At 41.0% G+C, this 22,370-nt stretch overlaps 1 protein-coding gene and 1 pseudogene across 6 annotated transcripts in view; both read left to right on the top strand.

Annotated features, from left to right (window-relative positions):
- MAPRE2 (microtubule associated protein RP/EB family member 2) overlaps nt 1-22,370 on the top strand; it is a 91,149-nt gene that overhangs the window by 49,633 nt on the left and 19,146 nt on the right. For 4 of the 5 annotated variants that reach the window (XM_083518325.1, XM_083518327.1, XM_083518326.1 and 1 more), the window contains one exon: nt 8,229-8,356. The exons of the other annotated variant lie outside the window; for it this stretch is intronic. In XM_083518325.1, the coding sequence (XP_083374451.1) occupies nt 8,236-8,356 (121 nt within the window). In that variant the 5' untranslated portion in view covers nt 8,229-8,235. The remainder of the gene's footprint in view (nt 1-8,228; nt 8,357-22,370) is intronic. 5 annotated transcript variants of the gene reach the window in all.
- On the top strand, nt 5,221-5,699 carry LOC310713728 (MICOS complex subunit MIC10-like; annotated as a pseudogene). The gene has a single exon. The product of its transcript is annotated as an MICOS complex subunit MIC10-like (transcript).

Here is a 22,370-nt window from a genome sequence, read left to right as displayed (position 1 = left end):
GAATGCCATTCCACAGAACTGGTACAGCCACACTAAAAGCCCTGCTCCTAGTTGCTTCTGAGATCTTTGGAACATTCAGGAGAAGCTCTCACAGACTGCATCCATTGACTGTGTATATAAGGAACAAGATGATCATTCAAATAACCTGGTCCTGAAATGTATGGGATCATAAATATTTGTACCAGCACCTGGAACCTGACTTGATAGCACATTGGTAGCATGCAGGTTATACAGCCTGGAAAATTTATAATCATATTTCAGGTGAGTATTCTCCTTTTAGGTGACTTCTTCCTCTGAAATCTTGCTATTACAGTCCATAGATGTTGAAATCTTCAGCTTGCAAAGACAGTAGAAGGAGCTTCAGTTCACCAATTTGTTGAACCAAGAGTGTTTATTTTCCAGCTTAAAGTCCCTAGCTAGAGCTGGTGGCCTCTAAACATGCCATTTTATTAGGAAGAGAGGAAACCACTGGAAAAACATTGAGTAAAGGTTCAGGGACTTTCTCCCTCTTGGCCAATGTTATCTACAGTCATGCTTCATCCTTCATCATGGTTGTCTGAGAATTCCAGTCTTTCTTACCAGACAGCATCCTGACCTGTCTTCCTATTTTGCAGATTCCTTTTCTTGAAAAAGAAAAAAGTGAAGCCCCTCACTAAAAGCAGTGCCATTTCCATCTAGCTTCTTCAAACAATCATTTGTGTATTGAGAGTGACTTCTCCTGTATCAGCCACCCTCGTTTTGGATACATCTTTTTATTTTGAATTTTTTGCCCCCCTTTTCTTCATAAAATACTAAGTGGCTTTCAGATCACGTTTTCAAAATATTTTCATGGGTGAGACACACACACACACACACACGCACACGCACAGAGAGATGCACAAACATATCTTTCACAAAAATCAAATAGTAAAAATTATGTGGCAGCAGTGAACAAAAATCTAGTCAATAATGCAGTGAGTACTGTGTGTGCAGCAATCTATCCAGCATTCGTTTGTGGCTCTCTAAGTTAACTCCACCCTTAAAAGCTGAGCCATTTTGCTTATTGTTCTCTCCCAACCTGTTGAGACAATGTGTCTATTGTTGTCGCTCATCTCTGTCTATCCTGTAAATAATTCCTGCATGAATAAAGCCTTTGAACCCCCCGCCCCCCAAAAAATGCAGTGAGCAAATGAAAGCATCTGTAGACTGTGTCAACTAGCCAGCTAAGCCTTCTGTGAAAAAGCCAGGATTTTACCTGTTGCCTGAAGGTATAGAGTATCAGGTATAGGTGGACTTCCTTTAAGGAGGCATTCCACAAAGTCTGCAGCACCACTTAATTTATATGTAAGAACTTTGAATCTGAAACAGTTGAAGAAACAAAGATATGCAATGCAGAGTGTTTAATGTTGGAGTAATCAATTATCCAGTAACAGTTGGCAATCTGATGGCAGCCTTTTTGCACAAGCTGATATTTCTGGTCATGTTGCAGTAATGAAGCCACCTGTGAGGGAAGCCCTGGTTTGGGAGCTATCCATGCAGGAAATAAGATCTGCTACAACGTGGAACAAGTTGCTTGTACAGTGGTACCTCGGGTTACAGAAACTTCAGGTTACAGGCGCTTCAGGTTACAGTTTCCGCTAACCCAGAAATAGTATCTTGGGTTAAGAACTTTGCTTCAGGATGAGAACAGAAATGGTGCGGCGGTGGTGCAGCGGCAGCAGCAGGAGGCCCCATTAGCTAAAGTGGTACCTCAGGTTAAGAGCAGTTTCAGGTTAAGAACGGACCTCCAAAACGAATTAAGTTCTTAACACGAGGTACCACTGTAACATTATGGGTGTAGAACTCTCCTTGAGGTAGTCTACTAGAGCCCAGTACTGTTACACTTTGATCATAGTTTTAAAAACACTACAATATGTCCCTTATCTATCTTTTGGTATATATTATATCCTGTTTATTTTGTGCACGTATTATTAATAGGCATTGTAAAACTGTTGGTTTGTTATTGGAAAGAAAGGTGTGGTATCTATAAAATTAAAAATCAAATTCTGGAAGAGTTTATCTGTCATATTGGCCTATATATTTTGATAGTCCTAAAGAAGGCTTCCTTAGATATCAAGGATTGTTACAATTATTGCATGGCTGCTAATATCTCCTTATTGGGCAAAGATACTCAAGCAGATGAAGGCTGTGCGATAGTGGTGGGTGAAACTGTTTATATGAGCCCATTAGTGTCTGGTTTCAGGCCTGATTTTGCAATGGATACAGCCTTGGTCACCCTGATGGGGAAGTGTAACTCTGCTAATTCTCCTTGAACCATAGCGTTCTATACTATCAAGCACTGTATCCTTCTGGGTAGATTCCTTGGACTGGGGGGTTGGAGACATCATGGGTCAAATTCTTACCTGAAGGGGCAGTTCCAGAAGGTGTTGCTCAAGGACTGCTGCTTAGCTCCATTCTGCCTAGAACTCTGCAGGACCCCATTGCATATCTTGTCTCGCATGGTTTTTAGCATTTTACATGAAATTGCTGGGAGAAGTAATTCACAGAATTGAGGGGATGTGTCATAAGTGTGCTTAAATTCATCATCTAGGTGTATCCAGGATCAGGTAGCTTCTGTGGCAAGTAGTTCCCTTCAATTGCTTAGACAACACCCAAGTTTGAGTACTATTAATGCATAGTACTTGAGGCTTCCTTTGAGGATTATTTGGAAACTGCAGGTTATGCAAAATATACTATATTTTTCTGTGTATAAAACTAGGTTTTCCCTCCTAAAAAATAATGTCAAAAATTAGGGAGTGTCTTATTCATGGATAGTGTTCCCCCCAATTTTCTTAAATCTGAGTCCCCCAAAATAGAGGGTGTCTTATACATGGGGGCATCTTATAGACAGAAAAATATGATAGCTGCTTTGCTTGTTAACTAGTCAATGGTAACATATCTCAATGGTATTAGCTTCACTGGATTTCACTTTTGTTTTCAAGGAGAGTTCAAATTGTTAGTACTTACTTTCCAAGCCCTGCATGGTTTAGGACAGGGGTAGGCAACCTAGGGCCCATGGGCCAGATGCGGCCCAATCGCCTTCTCAATCCAGCACGCGTGTTTTTACATGAGTAGAATGTGTCCTTTTATTTAAAATGCACCTCCAGGTTATTTGTGGAGCCTGCCTGGTATTTTTACATGAGTAGAATGTGTGCTTTTATCTAAAATGCATCTCTGGGTTATTTGTGGGGCTTAGGAATTCGTTCAGTTTTTTCCCCCAAAATATAGTCCGGCCCACCACATGGTCTGAGGGATGGTGGACCGGCCCACGGCTGAAAAAGGTTGCTGACCCCTGGTTTAGGACCAAAGAACCAGAAGGAATATCTGCCCTTTTACCAGGGCTAGCCAGCAAGGTGCCCTACACATTTTGTTGGGCTACAACTCTCATCATCATTGACCATTGACTATTCTGGTAAGCCTTCCCCCTGTGAGAAAGTGCATGGAAACTAGAGAGGGGGCATTCTCAGTAGTTGTGCCCTTACTGAGCAAATTTCTCCCTAGAAAGGCCTGGTTGGCACCGACATTTTACTCCTTTCATTGCCTGGCAAAGGTATATTTATTCTCTCAGAACTTTAAATGTCTTTTGTCCTCTTTTAATATGTTGGTTGTTATGTTTGTTTTATCTTGCTTTTGAAAAACACCCTGGAAACTGCTGATGGGATGGTATATAAATCTTTTAAATGATTTTTTAAAAAAAACCCTTGAACAACAAATCTAATGTGTCTCAAATTACAACCTTATTTTAGACTTCTCATACAATGGATTAGGCTGAGTTGCAATACAGTATATGTACATACATATACTTTTCATCCACAAAAAAGACTAGGGTATTATAACTTTTAATCATACCATAATATAGATCAATTTGTTTTTGTGTACCTGTCTTGTTTTTATTGCCTGTCTGTGAAAATAGCCTGAGCAATAAGATTTAGATCTGGACTTGTGAAAGGTAACCCATGAACTTCCTGACTAAACTAGCTTTTGAATCTGGGTCTCCTGTTTGAACCTGATTCCCTGTAGCAACCCAGTTCATCTGCTGTTGGTCCAGGACCTAGGAAAGAAATAGGAGACAAAGGACAAATTTGAACTTTCGCCACTACTTTATGTATCTGTAATGTAAATATAACTCAGACAGGAAACGGTCCAGTGCAGAAAAACTACACTCCAACAAAGTCAACCAGACAGGACTGTCAGCAGAGTTATTTGAGGTGACTAATGCCCAGTGGCATGAAAACCTGGAAACCCATAACAGCCTTATGTCTCGTTTTCTTATGGGTTCCCAGATACAGTGAAGATATCAAAGAAGCCCTGACCAATAATATACACTGTCCCAGTGTGGTTCTCAAAGGCAGGGTGGTAAGCCTGTCCTAGCTTGGTTCAAGTCTTACAAGGGAGGCTGAGCTGAAGCTGCGGCACTTACTGGAGGAGCAGGCTGTTGTTGGATAGGCTGCCTTGGCCCTTCCCTATGTAGGATCATGTTAGGCAGTGCAGAGCATGATCTGTCAAGGTCATGGACTATGACAGATGCTGGCTGGAACTCATACAAGGAGAACTGTTGTCTCATTGACATGCTTAGGCCTTATGAAGGTTCGCTGGTCTGGAGCTGCGGTTAACCCTGCCCTTCTGAAGAGTAGTCAGTTTTTTAAAAGACCATTGTTCAATTTTGCTGGTTCCTATGGCATGGTGGTAGTGAGGAGACCATTGAGAGGAAGGTATTCTCAGAACCTGAGGAGCTGGGTAAAGCCATGTCCTCTGGCCTGACAGGTTGTGCAGTGCGGAGGATAGCTCTCTGTCTTGTCTCCTCCCTTATTTCCCTTTGAGACAGTGGGCATTAAGGCCAGAGAACATGGCAGCAATCAGCTGAGCCTTAGGAGGGCATGTTCACATTAGTAGCTTGAAACACAGTGAGCTCGTTCCCCCACCCCTGTTTGTTTCAAGCCACATTGTTCATATCAGAGATGGAGCAGGGATGTCTCCACCTGATGTGCATGATCTTTTTGGTTCCCCCACCTCTGGAGATCTCAGGGAACTCCTGTTCATTAAGCTTGTCATCTGTGCTCTGCATCCAGTATTCTAATCAAACTGAAGCTGGTTTGAGAAATAAATGCATCAAACAGCAGTATTTGTCAGACTGCAGGATCAGTATGGATTGTGGCTAATGTGTGAAGGCTGCTTCCCAAATTAACATTGGGGAGCACAGAGGAGGCGGTGGCCAAGATGGCATCGGAGGGTGATTTGGGCAGGTAGTGGGACCGGTGCTTGGCTGACTCCACCGTCAAGCTGGGTGCTGGCTTTGGGTTGGGTGTTGTCTTCTCGGTCATCATCTTCAAAAGGACGATGTGGCCCATCACTCTTGGGTCAGGAATGGGTTTAGGAATGGCTTATTCAAACTGCCAGCATAACTTCCGGTCTCCTTACCTTCTCCATGGGCAGTTTGTCAAGGAGCAATGACACAGGCCCGACCCACACCTCTCTTTTGTCAGAGGAACAGTTTCACCTTGGCAATTCCTTGGGAAGGTCGAAGCGTCCCAGCCTTGAGGCAACAGCCTTTGGAAGCGCTTGGCCCGTTGCTCTTTTTTCCTGTGACACCTGGGTCCGAATATCTTTTCTTTCTTTCTTTTTTGTAATCCCTCTTTTGGAAACGAAAATGAGAAAGGTGCTGTTCTGGAAAGTAAAATAAAAACGAGGTCTACCACCTTAAAAACATTGGGGAGCACACTGGATGTGGAGTCAGCATTCATGTGAACATGGCCTTAGTCATGCCAACCTATGGAAATAAAATATATCTTATTACAAGACCCCCACAAGTTGTGACAAACCGGCAGCTACTCAGACTGTATCTTGTCACCCTATGCAGTTGCAGAAATCCCATTAGCTCTTGTCACAAAACAACTTGAAGAGACTGGTATGTACAGAAGGCAATAATCTTGAGGGCAGTCAGGGGATTGAAATGTAAATTCTTTCTCATTCTCTCCTCCACTCTCCAGGATGAATGATGCTTGTAATATGTCAGGCTAAAAGGGTGAGACTCAGCTGAGCTGTGAATGGGGGGGGGGGGAGAGAGACACAGAGTGAGCTGAGATGACCCAGTTTTTCCCCTGGTGTTAACCCAGACCATCCGAAAAGCCCACCCAGATCAAAGCAGCTGAAAAAGGAAATGGCAAGAGTGTTAGAGGAAGAAAGAAGAGTGACAGGCAGGCAATCTGATATTAGCCTTGAGCCAGTTTAGCTCATTAATGGAGCATAGTGGTAGTGTCAGAATATGAATATGTTGCTTAATTGTAAGCAGCGTTTATTTTTTTAAAACCTGACCATTTCTTCCAGTAAACCTTGTCTGTAGGGGTGTGGGTGTGTGCCCGCACACATGTGCACATGCTTTTGCAAAAGGTGCTTTAACAGCTTACCTTATCCATACACATATATTTAATGTTTTCATTCTCTTTATTCAGGCTACTAACTCCGCTTCACGGGGCCTTGCCCCACAGGCAGAATCACTGCATTTTCCTGTGGTAAATAAAATATTAATCAGTTGCCAGTAATGTGTGTGCAAGATTGCGCAGAACACATGTGTGCTAATAAAAATAATATAAACATGATGTAAAATCTTGTTAGTTGTTTCCAGCTCAGTTCAAATGCATTATCTTTTATTTATTTTATTTTTTAAAATCTCCGGTTTGCTAAATCAATCATTTGTTGCTGGGTATGGTCATTTGGCACAGGGTGGTATTCAACTGATTTTTCCTCCTAGTAGACCTATTGAAATTAATGGACCTAACTTAGGCATGTTCATTGATTTAAATGGGTCTGCTTTGAGTAAGTTGAAGGCCAAAGGCTGCTCTGCAAATTTGGGGGCTGAGGAATTGATGACATGAAGAATACCTGAAGAGCCAAATTCCTTTTGTCTCAAGTATGCAAAGCATCAGTTTGACTATGTCCATAGATACTACTTGTCACATGTGATTTCCCCCCATCCTTGCCAAGGACTAGAATGGAGTGGGAAATACTCCACTCCTCTGTGCTCAGCCCTCAGGACTACCCCCAACCCTCAACCCCAAAAATGCTCGTCACTAGTCCTGTGCCACATCTTCCTTCAACTGTTACTCTGTCCTGGAACTATTATAATGGCTCCTGTTTGTCTAGGAGGAGGATGCAGAGATGTGTAAATGGAGGCAAGAGAGAATGAAGACACCTCCGTCTTTTGCATAGCCTATTGTCACATCCATTGTTTTGCCCACAACTGGGACTTCGCTCCCAGAGGTTGCCTACAAAAAAAAAGGGGGCTGAAAAAGTGTCCCCACCCCTGAAGCATCATTTGGGCATTTTGTGTTCTCATAGCCTTGTTTCTGATCCCACTATGTAATCCTGATACAGAGTTCTCCTGGAGCAAAAAGCAAATGCTACCATTCATAGCATCCTTTTTAAAAAAAAATGTGCTACAACAAGAAAGCTCATCTACACATTTATAATGCACTATATTTACATACTTTTCAGTGGTGCTTGTCATCTCACTCCTAATTTTATGAATGCTTTCAGAATTTCAAAATATAAGCACATCCTAGTAAATCTGTAAGTCCAGTTCCCAAGTAAAACAGATAATTTACCAAACCAGCTGATACAGGGGATAAGTCCTAGTATGTATAAGATAAAGATCTGAATGCTGTTAAAAACCCATATGCACAGTAAGAAAATGCATGCTACACCTATTAAATGTTGCTTTTTGGGGAAAGAGTTCAGGATAAGAATGCATTGAAATACTGTCTCTGGTCAAACACCAGTTACAAAAAGATGCAACGCCACATTTTCCTGTGAAAAAATGGCGCTGGGGTTGACACATGTGTTTCAGCTTCCTGATAAAGCCTTCTTAAGAGAGGGCTGGCTCACTTTTGATTAGATGAATCTTGTTGCAATTTTATGTGATGCAGTGACTTAGCATTTCCAAGAGATAAGTGCCTAGAGGTGTAATATATACCCTAAATGCTAATTTTCTTAAAAGTGATTCAGGATGTGCTAGCCAGAATCTTTACAATGTTTTTCAAATATGATTTGATTTTATATTTGTATGCTGTTTCAATAATAACAAAAGTTGAGCTTGGAGCTCTTAAGAGGACCTCTATGACATGAAGATTGTAAGGGGAGAATTACATTGTTGATGGCATGCGCCTCATAAGAATTATAACCAATCTTATATATCTGCTTATTTGATTTTGCAGTTGGGGAATGGCGGTCAACGTGTATTCTACCTCTATAACCCAAGAGACTATGAGCAGACATGACATCATTGCATGGGTGAACGATATAGTAGCGTTAAACTACACAAAAGTTGAACAACTATGTTCAGGTAAGATGCAACTTTTTTAAAAAGACTGGTATTTTATCAATAACATTGTATCAGTGGTCTGCCTGAAAAGTGGTGTAGACATACTGTAAATAATAATGAAGAAGAATAAAAGCTTTCTCGGTATCAAACACATATATTTGTTTTTTACATGATGTTATTCATTTTAAAGGATACACATTATTTTTATTTTTTTAAAAAACCATTCTTTAGCTCTCTAAATATTCAAATCTATAGAATGGACTTGAGTAAATTACAGAGCTATTTTGACATTAGTTGCCAATTGCTGTTTCGATCTGAACTTTACTGGTTAAGAGCTTTATGTGTAGTGCTTTTTTACTGTAATGTGAACATCGCTGTGATCCTAATTAGATGAAGGGCAGTCTGTAAATGAATATATAAATAATATAATAAATACTGTGTGAATCACAAATTCACACCTTTATTTGAAAAGTTGATCTGTGGAAATCAAAGTAGTAATGCACTATACTTTACCTATACTTTATCATTTGTCAAAATGGGGGAGGGGCATAGGGGAGAGAACCCCATCTATGAGAGAATGGACAACTAAAATCTTGGACATCATTTGCATGGTAAAAATAATCACACAAATGGTTAGAACCAGAGGAGGGTAGACAGCAAGATAATGTCTTACAGAGAAATGGAGTCTCTTTATAATGTACTGGAACAATACAGTACAGGATAACGTTAACCCATTTGTGTTACTTGGAACCTTGTAATATTGAAATGTTACATTTTATTTTGGTACAGAAAGTAGGGTGGTTGTCTTGTTATGTAGATTGTAGACCTCTCTTTCCAAGGTTTCAAGCAACAAGTTGAGATGAGGGACTTTTTCCAAGTGAACCTGCATGTAGCTCTGTTTGATGTGCATTCTTTGGCACCTTGGGACACTGATCTGCTGCTGAATCAAAGACTAGCTGTCAGGAATGTCTAGCAGAATTGCTTCAGTCTTTGATATATTGTTTAGCTTTGAGCTTGAGTAGTCCTGCTGCAGCCATGCTTTCAATCCAACAAGGGTCTGCATCTTTGGGTTGTGGCAATGCCATATATCGATCAAGACTTGCTAGGGCAAAAAGGCTTTGAACAATGGAATGGTAAATGTGGCTCTGCCTGTCTTGGTCACATGTGATAAGCAGATAATTCTTTTGTGGCGTCTCCTCCACCATCTTTTTAATAATGATTTTAGTTCATGTTACAAGGAAAGTATAGCCTTACTTTGGTTTCTTGGAATTCTAGTAAGTTGTCCTTATTCACCAATTTCATAGCTTTCATTTATTTATTTTGCTTTTATTTCTGACCTGCACACCTGTAACTGTTACTCTCCATTGTTCTTGTATTTAGATAGTGGGGTGTAAATATGGAGAAAACCCTAACCGGTTTTAAAGTTGTCTGCTTTCTTACCCTGCTTCACATACAATTTCCTGATGGAGTGTTTGCACTTAGCTGTAATGTTGTTCTGTGGTATCTGAAGACTTTACCATGCTTGCTGAAGACCCCATAATGATTGCAATAAAAGTATAAGGTGCTATTTCATAATATATGTTATGCATTTTTGTGTTTTCATATTGTAAACTGCCCTGTGATCATCAGATGAAGTGTGGTATAGAAAGTTAATAAAACAAGCAAACAAGCAAACCATTGATTGCTAAGAGTCGCATGCCCTAAAATGTTGGCTTTTAGAACATGTGAGGGCAACTTGTCCTTAAAGAGCCCATACTCTGTGTCAAACTTTAGAGCTGTGTTAGATATAGATAGTGAACTACTGAATATGGATGTTATTAATGTAGTATCATCATGATTGTTGCCAAGTTTCATATTTTGATTTCCCCCACGTACTCTAAATCTACAATATTATTATTATTATTATTATTATTATTATTATTATGAAAACAACTGAAAGCTGGAATCAATTCTTGAAGGTGAAATTATCTGAATATTATTATTAATGGGAGCCCCCTTTATATGCCTTCACTGCATGCACAAATCATTCCCTATGAATCATGGGGGACCCAGCTCAAGAATGCTCATTCCCAGTCTCTTCCTGGTCTTCTGTGTGTTACCTTCCCCCTGCCTTTTAATCTCATGAAAGGGGAAGCACTGGCACTACTGGTGTTAACCTTAGCCATGATTAACCTTACGGTTACTGTGTTTTGCCAGGTTCTGAAACCATGGTATTGCATCCTGTTTCTTTTTTAAGTCATGAGGGTCAGAAACCTTTCCCAATGAAGGCTAGGATTCTTGGGAGTTCTAATGAAATTCTGCAGTACTGTATTTCAGGTTGTCTCACTGTTTCTACTTAAGCACATTTGTAAGATAGGACAAGACAAAGAAATGATTTCAGACGAATAGCCAGCTGTATGCGGGTCATTCAGTAGTACTCTGCAGATCTTTGAACTGCTATGCTGATCTAATTTGGTCTTTTATCCTTCTTTCCTTCCTTCCTTCCCCTCCCCCCTTTTAAAACGAGTGTTCCTTGAAGCGTTTCCAGTCTTCATGCAGCGTAACATTAGCCCCCATAAAATATCTGCATTTACAGGAGACTTCAAAGGGCAAGAGAGAGTGTGGGAAGCACTGCAATATTCAGGAGCATTTCTTAGCATTAACAGTGAACTTCAGAACAAGCCAGATAATTGGATTGTATAAAAGGCTTGAAGTGTTGTGGCATTCTGGATTTATATTTGGGGAAATACGTTGGCAACTAACCAGAAAACAGCCACCCTGGCAGGTATGAAGGCCCCTTGTTTTGAAAAATATATGAAAAGTCAGTAATCCCATGCCTGTCCAATTTTTGCTTTAAAAAAATATTAGTTTTATTTATTTTGCCTTTGCATTCATGATGAACCAGAGGCCAAGCTGTATGTGTGTGCTGTAGTAATGATGCACAAGCATTCAACTGTTTACAGAAAATAGTGCTTGGAAAACAATGCTTGGAAGAACCTGGTGTTCCCATTGAAATCAATGGAGGTATAATATCCCCATTCATTTCAATACACAGATTTGCCCAAAGCTTCAGGGGTGAGTTGCTTCTGATGCTACCCTGCAACTAGCCCTTTGACGGTATGCAGCAGGTTAAAGTCTCGTATCTTCCCCCACCCATCACTTGAAATCAATGGCGATCCCCCTCTCATTTCTGTAAGCACACTTAAATCCACTGTACACTTCTAAAATAGCTGGTAAGTGTAGTAAAAGTGACCCAGCACTGAAGAGCCTTGGGACAAGGGGGCCTTAAGTGGTGAGTTGCTCTTTGCTCCATGCCAACTCATTCTTTGGAGCAGGGTTACCTACATATTCAAGCACCTCTGCTTTGACTGCTCACCTCACCCCTAGTTGTGCAGATGTGAGAAACGACTATCAGGTACAGTGGTACCTCTACTTACGTTCACCTCTGGTTACATATCCTTTGGAATACGTATGCAGCACACCCGGAAGTATTTTTCTGGGTTTTGCCATGCACACATGCGCAGAAGCGCTTTGCGCACTGTGCACATGCGCAGAAGCAACACCTCCAGATACGCACACCTCAGGATCCAACCAGAGCTCTGGAATGGATCCCGAGCACAAGCGGAGGTACCACTGTACTGCATCACTCCTAGTGGTTGTCTTCTATCCTAAGTCACTTCCTCACAAGTGATAGCAAAAAAGGAGCCAGATTAGCAGCCTTGCTCATTTACTGCTCTGGCCCCCTACAGGAGGCTGAGGTTTGAGCTTGCTGTTATGGCCAGCCCAGCAACCTTTTTGAGGTAGAGTACCCTTCTGAATGAACAAGCAGCAACACAGAAAAGGGGCAAGGAATAAGTAGCAGCAGTTAAATCAGGAAAAAGTTCCTTGAGTGTGGGTGTGTGAGAGATACTGAGACAGAGGGAGGAAGGGAGTTTGTGTTATCAGAGCAATGTGAGAAAACACATCCATGTGTGTGTCCTTATTTTTGAAGAGCAGTGTACAGTGGTAAATACTTGATCTGTATATTACTTCATGGCCACATTACACCTCGTATGTGGTCTTCATCTGTAATCTAGCCTGGTTCATTTTCGTAGGTGAACTCTGCATGTGATTTGGGTTCTTGGCCATGGATTCATCTTTAGATACTCCTTTGCCCTCCTTCAAAGCATTACATTTTTAAAATAGATTTCTGCATAGATGTGTGTTATACATCTGGTATGTGTGTACATGAAATAGCCGTGTAGTTATATAAACACTCTCATGCCTGGTGGCCACACCTGTACCACACACAGGTGCTAGATTTTTGTTTTTCAAGAGCTGGTAAGTCTGCTGGGGTAGGAAGGGAGCTCTAGAAGAAAGAGTGGCACATTCAGACTTTGGTTTGACTGCATAGAGCAGGCATAGACAAACTCAGCCCTCCAGATGTTTGGGGACTACAATTCCCATTATCTCTGACCACTGGTCCTGTTAGCTAGGGATCGTGGGAGTTGTAGTACCAAAACATCTGGGGGGCTGAGTTTGCCTATGCCTGGTATAGAGCAATCTAAAATTAAAAGGCAGGAGGAAATTCAACTTTTGAATGAAGGGTTAGTTTGTCCGAATTATAAATAACTTAATAAAATGCAAGCTATGGGACTAATTTAAAATAGGGGGGGGATCAAAACATTTGAAAAAATCAAAAACAATGGCAATACAAAATAAAATGTTTGTCCAGTAACATATTACTTGAAATAATTGATGGGATAAAAACTAGAAATGGAGCAGAAATTTGTCCAGTTTAATTTTGAATGCAAATCTATCTGACATGCACCTCTGAAACCAATATGCAAACCAAAGCACAGCTATATTCATTTTTTAAAAAATTGTGCTTCTCTGGATTTTGCAGTGCAGTTCTCCAACCAAAAGTGTGTATAAAAATGTATACATTGGGGAGGGGTTGTAAAAAAAAATCATTATAATGAAGAAAATTGCTCACAAAACTGTGTATTAGGTGAAATGCTTATCTAAATGTATATGAACTTTCCTTATATCTGAGCTTGGGATTAGCAAAAGAAGAAACTGACAGATTCATTCATCCCTTATGAGAACAATTATTTGTCTCTTAAGATTTTGCATTCCATTCTGTGCATTTGAACAACCCTGTTCAGCTGTAATTGGAATACTCTAACTCTACTCAGGTTTTCCCAAAAGTGCATGGATATATACAGGACCCAACCCTATTGCCTAGGGACAAAAAAAATCCATTTCTCAATGAGAACATGCACACACCCCGAATTAAGAATGTTAGGCCTTTTTATGCATGGAAAAGACTTTAGCTTTCATTTTCACAAATCAGTGTCAGTAGATCTGCATGCTAAATTTAGAACTGAGGTCATTTGGCACATAACTGTTAAGTGGGCTGTCAGAAAGCACAGGGAACCCTGTTCTGCATTCTGCCTACTTAGCAGAGACAAACACACAACCAAGAAGAATAGATAGCCTGTAAGCAGCTTTTCCTTTGCATGCTTTTACCCTAGGTATTTTCTTTCAGTGGCATCTAGGGGCACTCCTTTAAAAGTATTAAATGGCAAAAAGAAAAGATAAAACAAGATGTGTTTCCAGTTAGCATGAAACTTGTGGGTGTAAGAAAATTGCACCTTCGTTTTCAAAATGGAGTTTTTAAGATTTACTCCTGGATAAGCATGGATTATAGAGGAACCCAGGATACATCTCTGCAGAGGATATGCAACGGCTGGCAGAGAAGACAGAGTGACAAAACTATTGCCATTATTGCAAATGTCAAAATGGTATTCAAGGCTGAGAACAATACAGATGTCATAACACACATATTGCCTAATTCCTGGTGTGGCTATTCTTCCTTGATATGCATCCAGAAGTCCTGATGTTGAAAACAGATTCTGGAGCTGAGTTCTGGCACAAATCTAGATTGCTTCCCATTTAATATTTTAATTTTGGGTTGTAGTTTACAGTAGGGGTGCTAATGACATTCAGATAAGGCTAAATTTGGATTGTAGACTTGAGATACCACTTAGGTGGAACAGCAACTGAAATCGAACCTGGCAAATGCATGGGCTCCTGGAGAGGAGGTTGTGGTCATTTTACTCCCCCATTCTTGCTACTGCCATGCTGTTCTAATCTAAGCCATGGTTTGGTTTAGTGTGTTGTCCAAACCTGGGCTCATGGTATGTCCCTGAAGGAGAAAACCACAAGCCCAGATTTGGAAAACAAACTAAACCAAACCTTATCTTGGTTTAGCTTAGCAGGAGGGCTGCTGAAGGCTGCCATCTCGTCTCCATGAACTCTTAAATTTAGGTGTTCAAACTAAGCTATGCTTTGGCTTAGTGTGATTTGCAGTGCATCTTATTAGATGACTCAGCACATATTTAGCAAGGCCCTGTGATTGTTTCTGCTCTAATCCAGAAGCTTTGGCAGATTCTCACTTCAGAAATCCAGATTGTCCAGACATTTCCTTAGCAGAACCCTGCAGTTCTGTTTATATGTTGCTTGCTGTAATTTTACTTCTATAGTGCCTGTGGTGTCTTTCTAAAGCCTTTCACATATTCTTATTTCTCAATAGTTATAGCAGCAGATCATCAAAGGTTAAACAACCTGACTGCACTGTTAGCTCTTTTTTTTTTTTTAAGGATCCAGTTATGTTCCAGATTAAAATTGTAATGTGAATTCATGGAGTGAAAGCAATATGTACTTTTAATTGAAAGAACATTCTCTCTATAGCTGTGGAATGGAGGCTGTGCGATATGTTTGGTTAATTGGTTACACTTTGCTCTCCTGAGAATTTAGATCAAGGCAGAGTGAGATTAAACAGATCTTGCTTCTTTACATAGGCTGCATCGGTTTACAGATTTTTAATTATTTTACTGTATTGACTTTCTTGTGATTATTGCTGCTTATCTGCAAATCCTCAAGCCATACTTCTATTGCAGTAAATTTACTTCCCGAAATTAATCACAAGATCTATAGGGATGTGGTTATCTTGCTTGTTTTCAGATAGGCCTCTACATTCTGACCACATTAGCAAAATCTAGACCGGTCTGGGGAACCTTTGGCCTTCCAGATGTTCTTGAACTGTGATTCCATCAGCCCCAGAAAGAATGACCAATGCCAGTATGCAGCCTTGCTTAATTCCCTTCTCAGTTTTAATTGCTCTAGTAAGATGACCCCTGGGGAGTATATCTTACTTTAAGAGAAGTCCCTTTGTGTAATGTTCATATTAGATAGGGTAACTGCCTGTTGATCAAAGATGTATCCAGTTTTTCCCACAAGGTGGGTCAGGATATAGAGTCAAAGACTGCTCTAAAGTCCATAAAGGCAGCATATAGAGAGGTTGTATCACTAGAGCAGCCTTTCTCAACCTGTGGGTCGGGTCCCCAGGTGTTGTTGAACTAGAACTCCCATCACCCCAGCTAGCAAGGCCAGAGCTCAGAGATGATGGGAGTTGTAGTCCAACAACATCTGGGGACCCACAGGTTGAGAACCGCTGCACTAGAGGAATATTTTCTAATCAAATGATGTAATATGGAACACTGATCAATAATAGATTGCCTTTCCCTAAAACCAGCTTTTTTGTCTGCTAGAATGTTCTCTTGCTCCAGCTAATCCAAGAGTTTCCTATGTAGGTGTCTTGCATAGAACTTGCTAATGGTATTAAGTAGACGAATCGATCTGTAGTTTGCCAGATCATTCTTTGACCTTTTTTTGAAAATGGGAACTATGACTGCCAACCTTCAGTCAAAGGGAGCTTATCCATATTGATCGATGCAAATAAAGAGAGAGGCCAGAATAGGAGCCCAGGAGCCCAATTTGTTTTTAATAACTTGTGGTGGGATTAAATTCTGCTCTAGGGCCTTCCCTGATTTTAGTTGGGCTACAAGACTATAAATTTCAGACACAGATACAGGCTGCCATATTGGGAGATGGTCCTTAAGATGGCTTTTCCAGAAATAGTATCTGAATATAAGTTTAAAAAATACATTTCCCAATTAGTTGAAGTAATAAGACATTCTAACCGCTTTGAGCTTTTAAATTTTGTAATTGGTATTTTTATATTGATACTGGTCATTGGCCATAATAAAACGACTTGACCTGAACTGACTGGGCATGGTCATTGGCCAGGGATGATGGGAGTTGTACTTTGGCAACATCTGGAGAGCCAAAGATTTCCCATATGTATGTATATTTGATACAGTTTTTTAGCTGTGTGCAGCCTCTGAACTTGGTGAAACTTGTTTTCATATGTGTGAGTCGAGTTGGGGGGTGGGGTGGGAAAACCCATTACACCAACTTGTAAACAACATACAGTGCTCTTTCTCGAAACTCATTGTCCAACTAAGTATCTAGAAAGCAAAACCAAACATTTAACCCAAAGTAGCTTCCATAAGTAAGAATGTTAACAAGTTTCTTTCACAATTTTGGAATGTTGTCACTGTGAAACAAATCTGCTTTTGCTCTGCAGCTATTTCTGTTCTTGCCAAAAAAGTAACATCATGCATACTTTAATTGCAAGATGCTGCTGTGTGGGTCCCATCTGTGAATTTGTAGAGAGCTTGTTCCTCAGCTGCTACCTAGTAGACTCCTAAGATTCTGATGTCCAGACCCTTTACTATTATAGTTCTTTTGGGAAATCTCTTTCTGTATGCAAGTGGTCATACATGTGAAGGAGTGGGATGCATTAAAGTGAAGGCAGTAACTTTTATTTCAACAAGAAAGTATTTGCAAGTTGTGTATTCAGATAAGCACATCTTTTATATGGTGATATGGGCCTCCATCCAAAAGTGTTCACACATAGTTATGTACTCACTTCATCCACAAGGATATTCCTGTCTCCACCCATCAGTCAGCTGGCAAACTATGTCAGTTCTGACTTCACTGATTACAAAGAGAACAGAAGGAAGGAGTGCTTAGATTTCGCCCCTGCCCAGACTGATGATCTGCGTTTTGAGCTCTGAATGCACTTACCTGTTCAGCAGTGCAAGAGGTGTAGGTGTCAGTGCTGGCTGGTTGCTCAGGAAAGATGCTGTCAGTGGCTGCTGGCTGGTTGCTCAGGAAAGTATAAAGACAAGGAAAAGATTCTTACAGTCCTTTTTTATTTCAGACTTTACAGAGAGAGGCTGTAGAACCCAGCCTCTTGGATAATGGTGGTGTCCTGAGTGAACCTCCTCTCCCCTCTCTCCCACTTCCTCATTCATCGTCATCATCATAATCATCTCTACGGGTGCTGCTACATGCCTTCTGTCTTTGAGTTCTCTGCTCTCCTATTTTTAAGGCTTGCCGGGTTCCGGGAGATGGAGGGTCTGGAATGCTTTCTAATGACAACATGTCAGCTGGGTGTATTTTGGCTCTCCCATGATTTCCCAACTTTCCCTTCATCTGCCTCTGAGCTACGACCTCCTTCAAACCCTTGTTGTAAATCTATACTGTCTTCCTCCTCCTACTCCCTGGAAGGGTCAGGATGGGGAGGCGGTCTCCACTGTTACTCCTCCTCTGCCCAGTCCCTGACAGTAGGAGTACTGGGTGTGCTGTCCCCAGCTTACCAAATATGTTCTTCTTTGGAAACTGTGTGTGTGTGTGTGTGTGTGTGTGTGTGCATGTATTCTTGGTAGAAAAATAATTTGTGCTCAAAAGCCAGTTGTCTGGGATCTCTTCTGGCTGTGTGACACACCCACATACCCACAAAGATGAACATGAGAGACACTCAGAGGTCATAGCAGCAGCAGTAGCTGCCAGGTTTTGGCTTTGTTGCAAAGGTGCAACAAACCTGACTCCTAAGCTAACAAGGCCATGATGTCTTACTGGATTGGGCGTAGGGGGAGAACTCCCTCACCATACCTGAGCTGAATCTAACAGGGAGAAGAAGCAATGTGACACTAATAATTTTCTGGGCCATGGGAGTGGTGCTGAAGAGAGATGTAAGGAATGATGTATCAAGGCCCAGGAGAGTTAGACTTCTCGCGCACACCCCTCCCATTGCAACCAGCCACATATATACAGCAGTTTCCATGTACAAATAAGTGAATCAGAATAGCGTCAGGCAGATAGAACTCTTAGCAGCTTAACAGAAAGTTTAGTAGAATCTAGCCAGTGTATATCATGTGTTCAGGTAACACAAATTCTGTGCCAATCAAAGCTGAATTCCTCATCCTGTTTAGATGGTGCATGTTAAACAAATTTGCATACCCTTAACATAATTCAACATGCTGATTCTGTTCTGTTTTATTCTATTTATTCCACTCTTACTGGTCATAGTAAAGTGTTATAAAGGGAACTGGAGCTTTGCTTCCAGCTTAATCGTTCTCAGCAACCCTTCTGCCCTTTCTGATTATCACCAGGTTTGTTCATTTGTCTTTTTAAAGAAAGCTGTGTCTTTTGGGATAAAAACTGAATTCTGTGCCTGACTATAAGATTCAGGGTTCTTATGGCACTTGTGTAGAAGGAGAGATAAATATATCACCCAACTGTATATCCGCCTTCTGTGCCTGATGGTTTCTATAGATTTGTTGGACACCTAGGCCATATTCACACCATACATTTAAAGCAGTATGATAATACTTTAAACAGTCATGTCTTCTCCCAAAGAATCCTGGGAGCTGTAGTTTCATAAAGGTTCAGAGAATTGTTATGAGCCCCCTATTACTCTTCCAGAGCTACAATTCCAAGAATTTCCTGTGAACAGAGATTGATTGTTAAACCAAGCTTGAATTATTCTTTTATCAGCTTCTGAAGGCTGTACGTATTAGTGACAGTATATACTGTGAAGTTGGTCAAACTGCAGTTATGTCCCTTTCTTTCCTTTTTTTAAAAAAGAAAATAACTAAAACTTTAAAAATAGCAATATTTGGCCTGCTATGCCGAATTAGTTAAGGAGTCTTTTTGTGATGGCACGTGATAGGCCGTGACTCTGTTTTTGTACATAAACAAACATGTAATGGAAGTTAACGAAAAGGAAGGGTTAGTTTGCCAGATCTGTGTAATGACTAGCAGTGGTATAATCTGCTGTCTGTTGCCTTCTGTTCAGTTCTAGAAGCAGTATAGAATTTCTGCATTCTAATTGGGTCAAAAAGAAGTTACCACTCATGCATGTAGCCAACACAGCCACGTTTGCAAATACAATCTGTAACCCAGCCTGCAAATATTGAAAACATTGATGACTAAATCAATACCCCAGAGGAAATAAAGCACATTATGTTTTCAAAGGAAATACTGGACCACTTTCAGAAAGATGCCCCCCAAAAGGTATATTTAATGCTGACAGCTCTGGTTAGGGTCCTTTGCAGCAGTGACAACTGATGACTTTTGGAACATTTTTTAAATAGTTGCTTCCTTCTCCACACCAGTAATTGTCCAGTACTAACAAATGAAAGAGTACATTTTAATCATGTGCAGAGTTCTGTGGTTTTCCTACTCTGAAATGTCAGCTGTTCTCTGCACCATGGGTGTGGTACCTCTAGTTTTCCAGATGCTGCTTGCCTCCAGCTCTCATGAACCCTGGCCATTGCCCATCCACCTGGGGCTGATGGGAGTTAGGGTCCAACAGCATCTGGAGGGTCAGACGTTCCCAGTCTCCGCTCTCCACAATAGTGATAAGGGTAATGGCTTCCATTTGTGGAAATGACTTCCAGCATTGAGCCCTGTGCTCTCTCAGCTAGAGATTTAATCCACCCTTATGCCATAAATCCTAAATCAAGTACCTTAAGAACAAATAACATCTACTGCCCAAAACAACAACAACAACAAATCCATTAAAGCTTTTAAAACATTTAATGAACAACTTCTGAAGCATTAAGTTTCAATCTCCCTGAATCATGCTCTGGCCTTATTATGAACCAGAGATCATGGTTTAAAACAAATTCTGGCTGATTTGAAAACAAGTCAACTTCAAACCAAGTCAGCTTCAGCCCATGGGTTATGAAGCTGGTTTGTTCAACCAGAATTTGTTTACAGATCTCTGGTTTGTAAGTGAGGACAAACTAAGATGCATGGAAAGTGAAACTAAATGCAGCAGATGTCCAGGTCCTTCTGGCCATGTGGGAGAGGGAGTGTTGAGTGTGGCATAAAGGTAAAGGGTAAAGGGACCCCTGACCGTTAGGTCCAGTCGTGGCCGACTCTGGGGTTGCGGCGCTCATCTCGCTTTATTGGCCGAGGGAGCCGGCGTATAGCTTCCGGGTCATGTGGCCAGCATCACTAAGTCGCTTCTGGCGAACCAGAGCAGCGAATGGAAACGCCGTTTACCTTCCCGCTGGAGCGGTACCTATTTATCTACTTGCACTTTGACGTGCTTTCGAACTGCTAGGTTGGCAGGAGTCAGTGTGACATACATGAGCCTAAACAAGATATTGTTCAGACAGCACAAAACATGTTAGTATTATATGTGAGAACACAGTCATTGTTAGTTACCTCTCCCAACAAAAATAGCATATTGAGGAGGGTGTGCCTGAAGCAAACATTTGGTTTGTGCAGTTCCTGGTATGGGCTCATTTTTGTGGTTCATAAAAGGTTAGTTTCCTAAGCAGTTATCTTTTAATTATGTTATTCTTCTGCTGATTCTCTTGCTTATGGCTTTTAATACTAGCTGGGGTTATTGCTACATGCCTCTTGAGGGCATATCTTCCAAATCCCATAACGTGGATTAGTATTCTCTTAACATGTTGTTCCTTTTCACTGTTTCATGTGATGACAGGTTCTACTTCCAAATCAGGTTTGAGGAGTGTTCTACATTTTGTGTAAACTAACCAGAAAGGTTCTGTAGGTAGACATCTGCTTTAAAGAAACATTATACTTTGAACTGGGAAGAGAGTGTGTTAATAAGTCAACCGCCTGCAGTTCTCCTTTCTCTCTTCTCCCCATCTTCAGTATTTGTATGGAAGATTATCATGAAATTGGGTTCCTGAATAGAAAGGACAAAATAGATGCCAGGGAGATGGAGAAACACAAGTATCTGTCATTGGCAACAAAGCTTGCCGAATATTAAGGGACAAGGAATGATGGCCTGTAAACACTAATTGAATAGTGCTGATAATGGGCAAGTAGTCTGTGCCACAGTTGTATATAATCAACTTGGCAGGTGCAAACAAATGTACAAGCCATGCACACACATTTTGTGTTGTAAATACCTGTAAGCAGTGAATTAAGACAAAAAGAGATTTGTGTATATACTTAGCAAAAGCTCCACTCATCTCAGTGGAACTTCATGTAATGGTGTATAGGATTTTAATGCTGACTGGTAGGACTTGCACCAGTCTGAGGAAGTCTGAATGAGAACTCTGATCCTCATCTATACGTATGCAAGCTGAAAGCATCTGCCACCATCATTATTGCTTGTTTCTGTTGTTTCTGTTTATTTCTATATCTTATGGCCATAAAAGGCCCCCAAGGCAGCTCACAAAGGTAACGCATAAATACAAAATGAAAGTGGAAAAAACCTCACAGCAACTTACAAAAAAAAATACAGCAAAATGTTATAGTTAAGAAACAACAACTAAAAGCTGAATACATTCATATTCCTGACGAAAGGCAAAGGGCAGCCCCCACCCCAAAGAAAAAGATGTTGAGAGGGAGCAGGAATAAATCCTTAGGGAACAGCTCCTTCTTATAAGGATCTCTAGTCAATGGGTTGAGGTGGGACAGCTGGAAAACTTTGAGCCTTGATGGTCCAGCACATTTCCCCCACTGCAGCTCATCATCTGGAGACCTCAAAAACAGAAACCTAGCAGAACCTTTCTGCCTCTTCAACAGAGATCATTCTCCAATTTTGTGTCTTTGCCTTCCAGCTCCTTTTCATCCTTGCCTTATGCTCAGTAGTCCTTGTCCTGGCTTCCTAACAATGGAAGTGGCTTCTTGGAATTGATGGCCATGGACTAGAATTTGTGAACTGCAATCAAATTTACACTTGTTGCTACTCATGCCATCCTGTAAACCAGGCATGGGGAAAGTGTGGCCTTTGGGCCAAATTAGACCTAGTAGGGAGTCCTGGTTCAGCCCATGATACTGCTTTTTCCCCAAGTCATGTCAGCCTGCCCCACACCTGACATAATAGGATGGG

This window comes from Podarcis liolepis (assembly GCF_965112155.1).
Source record: "Podarcis liolepis genome assembly, chromosome: 8".
Classification (NCBI taxonomy): Eukaryota; Metazoa; Chordata; class Lepidosauria; order Squamata; family Lacertidae; genus Podarcis; species Podarcis liolepis.
The sequence above is the reverse complement of the archived record's forward strand: the minus strand, read 5'-3'. Positions and strand labels throughout refer to the sequence as shown.